The following is a 13,087-nucleotide window of genomic DNA, read 5'->3' as shown; positions in this document are numbered from 1 at the left end:
CTCTCTGTCTGTCCCCTCTTAAGCAAAACCAAACCAAGCACTAGCAGACAATGTTGTTGTTGTTGTTGTTGATGTTTATTGTTTTTGCTTTCTCTAACCAGGTTCTAGCAGGGGTTATTGTTGCTGTGCTTGTCGTCTGTCATTTTGTTCTCTCTTTTGTCCCGGTAACATGGCTGTTCCAATACCATCAATCCAAGCAGGTGTACTTAATGTTCCAAATGTGTTGCCTCATGCAGGTGTACAGTAGCATGGAGCATCTCTCTCAGCTGGAGCAGAAAGCTTCATCCTCTGTCTCTCGTCGAGAGCACAAGGGCCCAAGGGAGGACAAGGCGACCAAGAGAGAGAGCCTGGGAAGCTTCAGCATGAGGGAGAAGAGCTGGAGGACTGGATCACCTGAAATGTGAGTTGTGGAAGAGTTCTTGTCAACCAGAGTCTTATAATCCTTGAAGGTTGTCTTCCTCAGTCACATATCTGAGTCTGACTGAATGGCTGCTTTCTGCCTCGCTCTCACTCCATTTGGCACTTTTAGTTTGTGAGTCAACAGCCTGCAATAGAAGCCCGGTATGTCTCTGAAGTGGCCATTTCTTTTCTCTTGGTTGTTGAATAACCCAAATTTGTCTGCCTGTCTTGCCAAAATCCACAGTATTCTTATTCAAGAAGGATGATTGCAGGTACATTTTGAGCCACGAGTGCTTCAGTCATTACTTGAAGTTGTTCCTTATTCACAGTAATGAGGCGACACAGCTTATTCACCCCTCATCTGTCATAACTGCATTGAACTGAAGATTAAAGAGAGCTCTCACAACCGTGGGGTTTCCATTTTTGGCCCGACCACATGAAAAATGTATGCTGATTGTGGCAGTTATTAAACATAAGTCATAACTACGCATGTCACACAGCAGCTACCTGTAGGCTTAAATGTAATCAACTGACACACAGTTGACTGAGATAATAAGAGTAATCCACTCTGGCAATTACATCCCATAACTCCATTTCAGTGCTTTATGCAGAAATCATCTGTCTACATTCAAATGGAATGAATCATTCATACATTCTGAATTCAAGCTAGATTTAGGACATTGATAAGCTGGCTGGTTATTTTTTACCTCCCATATTGGATTTTCTGTTTAACATATCAGGAGGAGCTATCTCTTTCATCGGTGCAGTTATGACATTAAGTACAGTTCTTCTATTAAAGGACAATTCTGGTATTTTCATCGCATGTTTGTCTGAATTATTAAAGGAGAAGGAATAATTTAAATCTTTACATTACAGAGCCAGGATAATATGATCGTTATTTCTGCTGGTAATGATATCGGTGTGCAAGTGATGACGTCGTGCTCCACACAGCAACAAGCTTTGTAGCTGATTATGGTCTGAAATGATTTTAAACTTTCACCTTCTGATGGAAAATATGCAATTTGCAATGACTGTAAAGTGCTGAGAGTGGTAAGTAAGGCCTATTCCTTTAATACTACAGTATTTTAATATCACCTATTAGGAAGAGTCAGTCGAAGTCACACGCAGCTGGCGTACCTGCAGCAAAATAAGAAGCCGCACCACATCACGTCACCGCTGTGCCTCAGCCCACAGGAAAAAAAAGTGCATTACAACAGTAATTGCTCAAAAATATAACATTTTGTTGTTATTATGTTATATTCATTACATCGCAGAGCAAACATGTTATTTCAAGACTAAAATGTGAAATAAAACGGACGGAATTGTGAGATACGACCATTTTCGGCATTTGTGCATATAACTCTACAAAAAAAATTGCCTGGTGTGAATCACAATATGGGGGGAACTCTAGCGCTTGGCGGAGGTCTGTGCTGTTTGCGTGCTTTTGTTTTTGTGTGTATGCGTGTGGGGCGACGGTCAGTACGTTGTGCGTTCATTGGCAGCAGAAGTACACGGCACGTATCTGTAGCCTCGACGCAGCCTGCAAGCAGCGAAAGTTCCTCTTACACAAAAAGTGCTGCGTCGTGTCTGCATGCTCCCAAATCCCAATGATGCTATACTGGCCACTACGGATCCCCAAATTTTGCCCACGCTTTTGCAAGTAGACAGCACGCACTTGCAAGTACAGTGGGTTGGGACTGCCGCTTAAAAGAAGCATAATCTGTTCATTACACAACATTAGCTTGAGGGAAGAGTTGGTGCCAATATCGTCATCAGTTGATCTCGGTATCGGCAATGAAGTGCTGAACAATATCGGTATGGTAAGAAAGCCATTATTGAGCAACTGTAGTATTAACACCACATCCTACTTTACTTATAGTTACATTTTAGTTACAGGCTGTAACACTTCTCAGACAGGCGTTAACATTTTATCACATTTCTCTGTTGTATAAAAACACTCTCAAAAAAGTTCAAACCTTCTATTGAATTTTAATGATCAACCTACAGGTAGGACACAAGAATTTTTTTATTTTTAAGTCACTCACGTGTATTTGTCTCTTGTGACTGTGCCTTTTCGTCCTGGCGCCGTTCCGCTGTACTGTAGCATTTTTGTATCATTGTTAAAATATATTGCTGCAGTCCTCCTCCTTCGAACTGAAGAGTCATATACAAGCTAGCAAGCAAGCAAGCTAGCAATGACACAGGAGACACGCAGGGCGGCACAAAGGACATTGATTGACAATGGTCTACAGCCAATCAGGACACAGAAAACAGTGGGCGGTGCAGTCAAGGACGAAATATTCTCAATTTCCCACAATGCAATTCTTCTTAAAGGGCCAGGCTCGGCATGTCAACTGCGTTCATACGCTGTAATAATAAAAAAAAAAGAAGCAGTAAAAAAATTCAGTGAAACAGGGCATCCGCAAAAGAACCGCGATAGAGTGAGGGAACACTGTATATTTTTTCTGGAAAGTCTTAAGTGAGAACTATTAGTGAATAAGTGCCACTGTTTCTACTGTATCATGTGTTTCAATGGTGTTTCATGCAGGAAGCGGCTGTCTTGCTCAGAGTCACTCTACATGGAGGGGGATGCTAGCCCTCCCCTTGGCGCTAGGCGACGGTTCTCAGCTTTGATGGATACACACCGCTTCGCCTCACCTATTGAAGGCGAGCCCGACTACCCGTCTAGGCAAGCCACTTTCAAGGTCCGCGGCACCTCCCTGGATGGGGCTGGTGCTCCGTCCGCAAACCTCGGGGAGCCGAGGAACAGTCCAAAAGAGATCGACGGAGCAGGTGGGCAGTGTTCTCAGAGGGGGAGTGACAATTTCCAGCATGTAACCACCAATAACAGCAATATTGTCAACATGACTCCTTACAGACAAGTCACCCAAGCAAGGGGAGACACCAGGAGTCGTGACCATCAATATGTTATCGCCAGCTCCTGCAGTTGCACGTGATGTGATGACGCCTCTGTACGACCCTCTGGGCCCTCGGGCCACCAACGACCTGGTCTTCCGGAAGGCACGTCACTCACATTTGTCTGGTGATGGAGAAAAACGTAACTCGAGACCTGGCAACAAGGTCATCAAATCAGCCTCGGCCACTGCCCTGTCTGTAATCATACCATCTGGTAAGGAAAGGACAAGTGTTATTTTGACGTAGTAAGAGTCCTGTGTCTTAGATTTTACTATAACTTACTGTCTCCTTACTCTCTGCTTCATCCAGTGGACCAGCATGGTGGATTCTCTCCACTGGCCAGTCCCATGTCCCCTCACTCTTTCTCCTCCAATCCTTCTTCCCGCGACTCTTCGCCCAGTCGAGACTTCTTCCCGACAGTCAGCGTGCTGCGCTCCCCCATCACCATTCATCGCTCTGGAAAGAAATACGGTTTCACCTTGAGGGCTATCAGGGTTTATATTGGAGACAGCGATATCTACAGTGTGCATCATATAGTCTGGGTAAGAAGCTTGCACTGTGGTAAGTGCAAAAAAACGCCTGCATATGTGTCATAAACATGATGAATGAAGGAAAATGTTGAAATGTGTATCACACTATAACAAAAAAAAATTCTAACTTTTATTGTAAAACGAATGGTTGCATAGTTTTTGCATAAAGCTGCTAGTTAGCACCGCTCCCTAAATTGTAATTAGTATTTTTAATAATAATTTTGTTTGTACAGTAGACGCCCCTCCAACATAAATAATCCGTTCCGAGAACCTTTATGTTATAGGGTTTTTACATTATACGAAGCGTAAAATACATGTAAATAGCCTAATCCGTTCCAAGATCTTCCCAAACTCACCCCTTTGGCCCTTCAAAATATTCAAAGTCCACCAAATATGGTGCGAAAATATAAGAAAACGTTAGCATAAACATAGTAGAGTAACATTCCAATATAAAATAAGGTAATAAATAGGATTACTGTAAATGAATAAAACTGAAAAACAAAAACAATCAACTAGTTTAAGGGCGACTAGCCCTGTCTGTCACACAAACTCACGTAGGCGCTGTATAAGTCAGCCAATGAGATGAGAGCGTAGGCGGTGCCCTGATAATCAGCCAATGAGAGCGTGAAGCGTCAGAAGGCATCACCAAGTGTACTTTGTTAGTCATGGAAAATGTTTCCCCTCTCTCTGTCGCACGAGGTATTCAAATCGAATTTCTGAACTTGCACCGACTTGACGCTTTACTTTATATGGAATTTCTTACGTAATACGATGCAAAAACTTTACATAAATTCTTTACGTTCAGTGGAATTTACGTAAAAGGAGGTTTACGTTATGCGAGGTACTACTGTATATATAATAATAATAATCACAATTATAACAATAAAGATGACGATTATAATAATAATGGTTGATCGGATTGCATTTGAACAGAAATTTTATTTGTAATTTATTTTCTATTTCAAAACAATAATTGCAAAATAGGTCAGAAAAACTAAAATATGTTAATATCGACAATATATTGCTTAGCAACGTTACAGTGTTTTTATATTCATATTCATAAGAAGAGTGAACGCAGGGGCGGACTGGCCATCGGCAGTATTGGGAGTTTTCTCAGTGGGCCAATCAATAATGGGCCCATTGACGTCCGTTGTATTTATTGCTGCCCCTTGCCGTGGTTATGTTGCCATTCTCTGTTAGTGTAATGGTGCATGCTGTTCCCTGTCAAGGCAGAAGATGCAGGTTCGATCCCAAGGCTCTTCATAGGAGATGCGGTGGGGCCAGTCTGAACCAAAATGTTCAGGGAGAAATTTTTGTCCCAGTCCATCCTTGTAGTGAATAGATGTGTTTGAACTGCAGCCTCATGACTTTCTTTGTATAGCCTAATTGTAGAGTCCCTAGAGTCCCCTATGGCTTGGAGTATTTTGCCAATTGATGATCCCTTGTGGTTCTTACCTATATACTGCGTGTTGGCAGCATGTGGAGGAAGGCGGCCCCGCCCAGGAAGCTGGTCTGTGTGCAGGTGACCTCATCACTCATGTGAACGGAGAACCCGTCCACGGTCTGGTCCACACTGAGGTGGTAGAGCTCATCCTCAAGGTAGGAATGAGCATGTTTATGTGCGTTATAGATTTAAAGATTTCACTCATCTTTTTGTTGATGTATGAATACTTCTTGTCACTTTTTGCTTAATGGCTGAAATATTCAATATATACAACTGCATTCTATTTATAACTATAGCTGGTTTGTTTTAAATATTTGCAATGAAATAACTTTTTGACCTACGACCTTTTATAGAGCGGCAACAAAGTGACAGTGACAACCACACCGTTTGAGAACACCTCCATTAAAGTGGGTCCAGCCCGCAAAGCCAGTTATAAGTGTAAGATGGCCCGGAGACACAAGAGGACCATGGGCAAGGACGGACAGGACAGGTATGAGCTAAAACATGATTATCGTCATCATTTTTTGTACTCTGTACTTAAAGTATAAGCAATGAGACCTGTCAGTATTTGCTACCTGTTTTTTTTCATTTGATATGGATCAGTGGTTCCCAAAGTTTTCACAGTCGCGTAACCCTTCAGACATCTGACTGGAAGTCATGTACGCCCTACTCCTGCACACTTAAAAAACATAAACCATACAATGAAACATCTTTAATGTATTATTAAATATACAGCATTATATATTATGACGTTATATAAGGGATGCTCCGATTGATCGGCCACCGATTAGTATCGGCCGATTTCTGCAAAAAACACGGCATATGCCGAGAAATGCCTTTAAAAGCCCATCACAAAAAACAATCGACATGACAATTCATGTCATGACAGCACAAACATGACTTGAATGTGCATGTCTGCTGTGTCACGTAGTGTTGCCAATATGTTGCCAATGTAATGAGCCGACAAGGGACACACTTGGTTCCATGTTGCCGCGAGAATCAACACTAGTCTGTGAAACCTCAATGGTTTCACTTTGACAACTTGACACAGGCTTCGCCAATCGATGCCAGCGTGTTTGATCGTTCCCTTGTCAAACCTATTGATGTTCAACTTTTTTGCATCTTTGTTTAAAAAAACGAATAATGATAACCTCAAACGGAACACTTTGACTAGCTGTCGCTGAAATTATCCACCGAGCTTCTCGTCTTTGAATTCCAAATGCGACTTTTCACCACAGTGACATTTTGTTTTTCAAACAAACAAGCAATGCGGTTAGTTTGGAGCTCGTTCATTGAGTAGGTACTAACTTTTTCAAGTGTCACTCGACAATTTTCCTCTCTTGTTGTCACTATACCCATTACGTCTTGTCCTCAAAACATTATTTGTTTGTCGTTCAACATAAACACATAGTGTGTCTAGCCTTATGGTGGTGATACTATCTATGACAGGGGTTTCCTAGCTTGCCAAGTGATTTTCAATAGCTCACAAAGGGTCAAAGAATATTTGCTTCAACTCAGTAGTTTTTATTATAACTGTTCAATTCAGACTTTCTGCCTTTATGTAATGACAAATAAGCACAAAATAGCATAGAGACGATGGCCACACTGTTTGAGTGGAGGTCTGCTTGGTAAATAAAGTAGTGTACAATTTAAATGTTTCCAGTCATAAATAAAACACAAATAGTGACAGCTCTAATAGTGATGAAAGTTGGAGAACCCTGCAGCCTGTACACTGAATTTATTCTGTTTTAAGCTTAGGCAGGACAGATTTCTATGTAATTAAGATATTTATTTGTATTATTTTCTTCTGTAAATTTTGTTATCTTGAACTAAAAAATCAATTATTGAACAATCTATTTTTCTTGTGTTTTTTATTACTCCAAAACTTGCATCAAATCAAATTAACTTCAGGTTTGTGTCAAATAGTGCAAAAATTGTTTCACACAAATAAAGGCGAAAAAAAAGACAATCCGCCCAAAGGTTTATTTTTTTAATAATGACGTATTTGCCAACGGCCCTTGGAATTGTATAATGGGACCCCTGACCAATACCACTCTATCCATCCATCCATCCATCCATCCATCCATTTTCTATACCGCTTCTTCCTCATTAGGGTCGCGGGGGCATGCTGGAGCCTATCCCAGTTGACTTCGGGCGACAGGCGGGGTTCAATACCACTCATCATAAATAAATTGAAAAATACACAGTTAATCCATGTGATTGGTATCGGTATTGGCCGTTCTCAGTCATGGATGATCGGTATCGGAATCAGCAGCATAAAACCCTGATCGGAGCATCCCTATCATTTATTCTCCTGTCTGTGTCTTAGACACGTGTGTTTGTGTGTTAGCGTCTATTCTTGATGGTTCCGGGGGTTGACATAGCTTAGGCTGAGCAGTGCTTATTGCTCACTCACACAAAAGGCCTATCTCTCTCAAATATTTTTTACAAGTCTGTCTAAACCTGTGTTGGTGAGCATTCATCATTCATGATTCATAATCTACCCACCTCACAGTTGTGGCATATCAAGATGTTGAAGAGACAAGATTGTTTATAGCACAGATGTGCCTTAGGTTGGCCACAATAAAAGGCCACTCCAAACTTTGAATGCACTCAAAATTTGAGGCAGATGTTGGTCACTTACTGGTTTTTGACTCTCCGGACAACCCCAAATACAGCACATTTTGGATTGGCTTTTTATTGTGGCCAACGTAAGCACAACTGTGCAAAAATCATGCTGTCTTATCAGCATCTTTATGTGCAACACCTGTGAAGTGGATAAATTATCAATGATGAATGCTCACTAACAGATTTCGACAGATTTTTGAAGAATATTTGAGAGATGAAGGCCTTTTGTGTACATACAAACAAATTTATAACTTTGAGTTCAGCTCATGAAAATGGGAGCAAAAACAGAAGTGTTGCGTTTATATTTTTGTTGAGTGTAATTGTCATGATCACATAAGTGGATATACGTCCACATAAATGTACTTAATACGTGGTTTCATCAGTAAAGAAGACAAAACACCATTTTCAAATCGCTCTCTCTGTGCAGTAAGAAGCGAAGCTCTCTGTTCCGCAAGATCACAAAGCAGTCAAACCTCCTGCACACCAGCCGCAGTTTGTCGTCTTTGAATCGTTCCCTCTCCTCCAGCGAGAGTCTCCCTGGTTCACCAACTCACAGCCTCTCCGCCCGGTCTCCGACTCAGGGGTACCGCTCCTCTGCTGAGCCCTCATATCTGGGTACGGAGCCAGAACTGTCCAGTGTCTAGTTTATTTATAGAGTTTATGTGTGGGCTTCTCATGACTTATTTGTATTTTTAGGTGCTTCATCTCAAAGCAGCTCTCCAGCCTCCAGCACTCCAAACTCACCCGCTCCCTCCCAACACATGAGACCCAGTTCCCTACATGGCCTGTCCCCCAAACTCCACCGCCAGTACCGCTCAGCTCGTTGTAAGTCTGCCGGCAACATCCCCTTATCGCCCCTGGCCCACACCCCATCACCCACACAGTCTTCGCCTCCTCCCTTACCGGGACACACTGTAGGAAGTTCCAACACCACTCAGACTTTCCCAGTCAAGCTCCACTCCTCTCCCCCTGTGGTTCGCCCCAGGCCAAAGAGTGCGGAGCCCCCACGTTCGCCCCTTCTGAAGCGCGTGCAGTCGGCGGAGAAGCTTGGCTCACCTTTGACCCAGTCGAGTACAACAGGAGGACTTGGGGGTCCGTTGAGGAAGCACAGCCTTGAGGCGCAGCACTCTGAGTACCGCAAGGATGCCTTCCTGTGTGAGCTGGGCCTCCAGAGCCTGCTAGAGACAGATGCGGAGAGTTTACCTCCTAATCCCCCACCCCTGCCGTGTTCCTCATCCTCGACAGGCTCGGAGACCCGTGTGCTGAAGCCTGTGAGGAGATTAGGCAGGCAAGAGTCACCTCTCAGCAGGGAGACTCTGCTCATGGCTGGCAAAGAGAGGGAAGAGAAGGAGCGAGGAAGGGAGAGGGAGAAAGAAAGAGAGACCGGAAGTGAGACGGTTCTGGAGCGACTGAGCCGGTTTGAAGCTGCAGCCTCCCAGACGTCTTTAACAAGAAAACCTCATGCAGAGCACTTGAGTTCAAGAGCGAGTGGAGAACACACAACAGCTTCAAGCACTTCTACCAAAACAGGAGATGGGTCGGAGAAGATCACCCAGCGCCCGACTCCAAAACAACTAGACCTCAAGGCAGCCAAAAGTGTACTGTCTGATTGTAAAACACCTCAAGAGCACCATAAAGGACGTGGAAGGGAACCAAAGCAGGAGGGAGACACTCACAATGGCCCTAGTTTACTGTGTGCTGCCTTCAACAAGAACTCTGCTGCACCTCCTGACAAAAACATCAGTACTACGCTGACTGCTAGTCCACTCACTATGCGGAAAGTCTTTAAACCCTCTGGTATGGGGGACGGCTTGAGAAAAACTGAGAACAGCGATTCAAGGACTTCAGACTTAGCCTCCAGCAGCCCTAAACTGCCAGCTCGGGTCCTTCCCCCTGTCGTCCCCCCACATGGACAGTCCCTGACTCTGAGCAAAGTAAGACAAGGTCTGGGGGCAGTCAACTGCTACAGAGGAACCCTCGACTGGGAGGACAAATGTCGGCTGGAGGTACTAGAGGAGCATTCTCCCTCTCCTTCTCCCTCCCCAACCGGCGTTACCCCCTCCTTGTGCGGACCCTCCCTCTGTAAGTCACGCCCCGTCTCACCCGGAGACAAGACAAGCTTTGTCAGCCAGCTGACCACCGTGGCCAAGAACGTGCTGGGCCCCATCAAGCTGGGCTCCCAGGAGGGCTCCAAGAGCAAAGATCCGCAGACCAAGGCAGCAGATGAGAAGCAGGCGACCACAGCAGGAAGATATGACCCTCCGGCAGGAGGTCGAGGGCTGGTAGTGACCCAAAGCCCTGCAAGTTCATCCCTGGAGAAAGCCGCCTCGGGTGGCACCCCGCCCAAAATATGACCCCTAAACGGAACTTGAATTACAAACAGAAATGCTGTTATTGGATGAACAATGCAACAAAAGTCAAGCACTTAAAAAGTTGTACATTCCAGTTTTAGAGTTTATCAAATCGTATTTATTGATTCCAATCATTGACTGATTCTACCTTCAACCAGGATTAAGAAAATCCACTATAAAGGTGCATTAACTTTTGATTATTTTAATAAGAAGATTCTTAATGTATTGTGGAACACTTTATGAAATGTCTATATGTGTGAGTCTACTGTATGTGGATGCATGTGCTATGGTATGTACTATACATGTATAGTAGGTCAAAAAGTGCTTTACTCATCAAAAACTGTGAAGACCAAATTTAGTCTCATTGTCACACTGTCGTGTTTGCATCAAACAGCACACAATGATGTGCAGGATCAGCGATGAGATGATTGCGCTCATTTACTCTCCATGCAGCAGTTCATTTTGTCTGAGACGTGTGTGTGTGTGTGTGTTAGGGTCTATTTCTGATGGTTCTGGGTTTTGACAGAGCTGAGGCTCAGCAGTGCTTATCACTCCCTCACAGGAGGGCCAACACCACCCTCTTCCTCTCCTCTGACTGAAGTCTTCACACACACAAACACCCATGTAAAAACACACACATTGCCAAAGGAGCAGCCTTGTCAGCAGCTGATATTGGCGCATTCAGATCCGTTGCCCCTGTGCTCTATTAAATGTGTTTACCTCAGAGCGAGAGAAAAAAACATTGGACCCGCCCACTCTTTTTTTTATTTTTTAATAGTCACCTATTTTTGGGAGGCCCTATGAATTTTCCTAACTTTTGCCCCCTGTACGGCGCCCCTGAGTGCACGTGCATATTTTCGGCGAGAAAAAATTGCGGTCGGCAGCAATCACAATCACCAAACTGGAAATAAAACAGTAAGTTACCAGAAATGTTAACTTTTTTGTTCCTGCTGAACACAAACAGCTGCTTATTCTTGTGATTTGGAGCGTGCTCATGTTAGGCAATTTGTATACCTAAAGTCTTAAATTGTATTGCTGTTGTCTGTGCTCTGTGCCGTGCTCAAGCATGGTACACTTCCAGGTCCCCAGCTTGTCATATAATCAATGCCATTGTTCGGTTATTCTTGATAGCTACTACCGGATAAAATAATACAAAAGGTTCTTTTTTTCAAAAATCAAAATAACCAGAGTGGTATTAAAAAATCAAGTAAAGTAAATATCATTGATGTAGTGTACGTGCTTGGACACGGGTGAGTGCAGTGCAGCACAGTGTGAGTACACAGGAGTTGTTAACCATGCTTCAGCACGAATTGGCCCAGTGTGAGTGAGTGTGCCCTTAACGCATAGAAGCAAATACACAAAATGATATGAGCACATACCCAAATAATGCGCAAAAGCTGGCTATTGCAGATGCTGCATACATGCAAAAAGGGCTCAACGAAATGTGGCATATGTAACATATAATAGGGTTGTGTGTACCGGTAAAGATACTGTGGTGTAAGGTAGGCAAAATAAAAAGGTTACACGTTGCTATCCTGTGTTAAGCCCATGTCAGTCAGAAACATGATTCATCTCCATGCAAGTCATATGAACTAGCAAGTGTACATATAAATTATGCAAATTGTTTAACTGTGCATGTGAAAGCAGAGGTTAAATGACCTCACCTCAGTTAGGATGCATTGCTATATGTCACTCCGCTTAAATTTAATTTCATGTAAAAACATGCAAATACATGATAGACGGAATTTGACTTAAACAGTTTGATCTTTTAGAAAACAAGAAAATTGCAGCTGTTAAAGGGAAATTGCACTTATGTAGAAACCAAAGCAGATGTAGGGTAAAGGACAATTTCACAGAACAAACTAATGTGTGTTTTACTAAGCATACATTTTAATCCAAGGATTTATTTTGTGATCCTTCCTCAATTAATACACCATGGTTTATTCTTCATGTTAACGTCATCTTTTATCTTTTTTTTTAATGCAGTACTGAAGGTTTCATGCAGTTTGATGGGTTTATCTTAATGATACTATACTGACCTCTGGTGGTTCAAACTTGCTTCATTGAACTGTGCAATAACGCTGCAACTAAAATAAACAAGACCCTTTATATTGTGTAGAACAAATGCAGGACGACTTCACATGCATTTATGTGTCTTATGACCAAGTATCTGCAGTATTAATCAAAATCACAATCCTTTTTTTGTTGTGTATGCTTTTGTCGCCATTCTTACGTGTTTCCTTTGGGATAGGAACAAACTATTAATATCGTGTATATGATAAGATAAGGTGGTTTTATAGAGCAACATAATTATGAGTAACAGGGTCAACGTATTAAAGAAATACATTCAGTTTTAGGCTTTTCCCAACACGTGTCTATACTAGTGTTACACATTTGAGACTTTTGTCGTTTACAGAGGTATTTAAAAGCACTTTATTTGGGAAAAAAAACACGTCTTTAAGAGAGACCGTTACTAGCTTGAATTTCACAAATTACTGAAAACATTCCACTTTTCGCTGTTCATTGACTGTGTGTTTATTTGTATCTTAGAATGATGATTCTGTTTGTGATAGATGTGATTCAAATGCAGACACTTGAAGTGCAGTGAGTTGGAATAAAATCTGGAGAGTTATTCCCAGTTTTTGATATCATGCTATAAATTGATGTCAATTTTGACAACCGAAATGGGTGAGCATTAACACTGTTATTGATATTAAATGCTGATTATCACAAGTTATCTTCTGTCATTTATGCTGCATGTCCAAAACATGTAATTCGTCTTGCAGATCAAATTCCTTACCATTAGTTGACATTGTAAA

At 42.5% G+C, this 13,087-nt stretch overlaps 1 protein-coding gene across 3 annotated transcripts in view; it reads left to right on the top strand.

Moving 5' to 3' along the window:
* mast1a (microtubule associated serine/threonine kinase 1a) overlaps nucleotides 1–12,993 on the top strand; it is an 85,962-nt gene extending 72,969 nt beyond the window's left edge. For all 3 annotated transcript variants that reach the window (XM_054778307.1, XM_054778306.1, XM_054778305.1), the window contains 8 exons: nucleotides 237–400; nucleotides 2,948–3,192; nucleotides 3,278–3,529; nucleotides 3,625–3,857; nucleotides 5,322–5,444; nucleotides 5,643–5,779; nucleotides 8,345–8,532; nucleotides 8,614–12,993. In XM_054778307.1, the coding sequence (XP_054634282.1) occupies nucleotides 237–400; nucleotides 2,948–3,192; nucleotides 3,278–3,529; nucleotides 3,625–3,857; nucleotides 5,322–5,444; nucleotides 5,643–5,779; nucleotides 8,345–8,532; nucleotides 8,614–10,271 (3,000 nt within the window). In that variant the 3' untranslated portion in view covers nucleotides 10,272–12,993. The remainder of the gene's footprint in view (nucleotides 1–236; nucleotides 401–2,947; nucleotides 3,193–3,277; nucleotides 3,530–3,624; nucleotides 3,858–5,321; nucleotides 5,445–5,642; nucleotides 5,780–8,344; nucleotides 8,533–8,613) is intronic.
* Nucleotides 12,994–13,087: the final 94 nt, after the last annotated feature.

This window comes from Dunckerocampus dactyliophorus, chromosome 6, assembly GCF_027744805.1.
Source record: "Dunckerocampus dactyliophorus isolate RoL2022-P2 chromosome 6, RoL_Ddac_1.1, whole genome shotgun sequence".
NCBI lineage: Eukaryota > Metazoa > Chordata > Actinopteri > Syngnathiformes > Syngnathidae > Dunckerocampus > Dunckerocampus dactyliophorus.
Note: the sequence above shows the minus strand (reverse complement) of the source record. Positions and strands in the feature narration are given on the sequence as shown.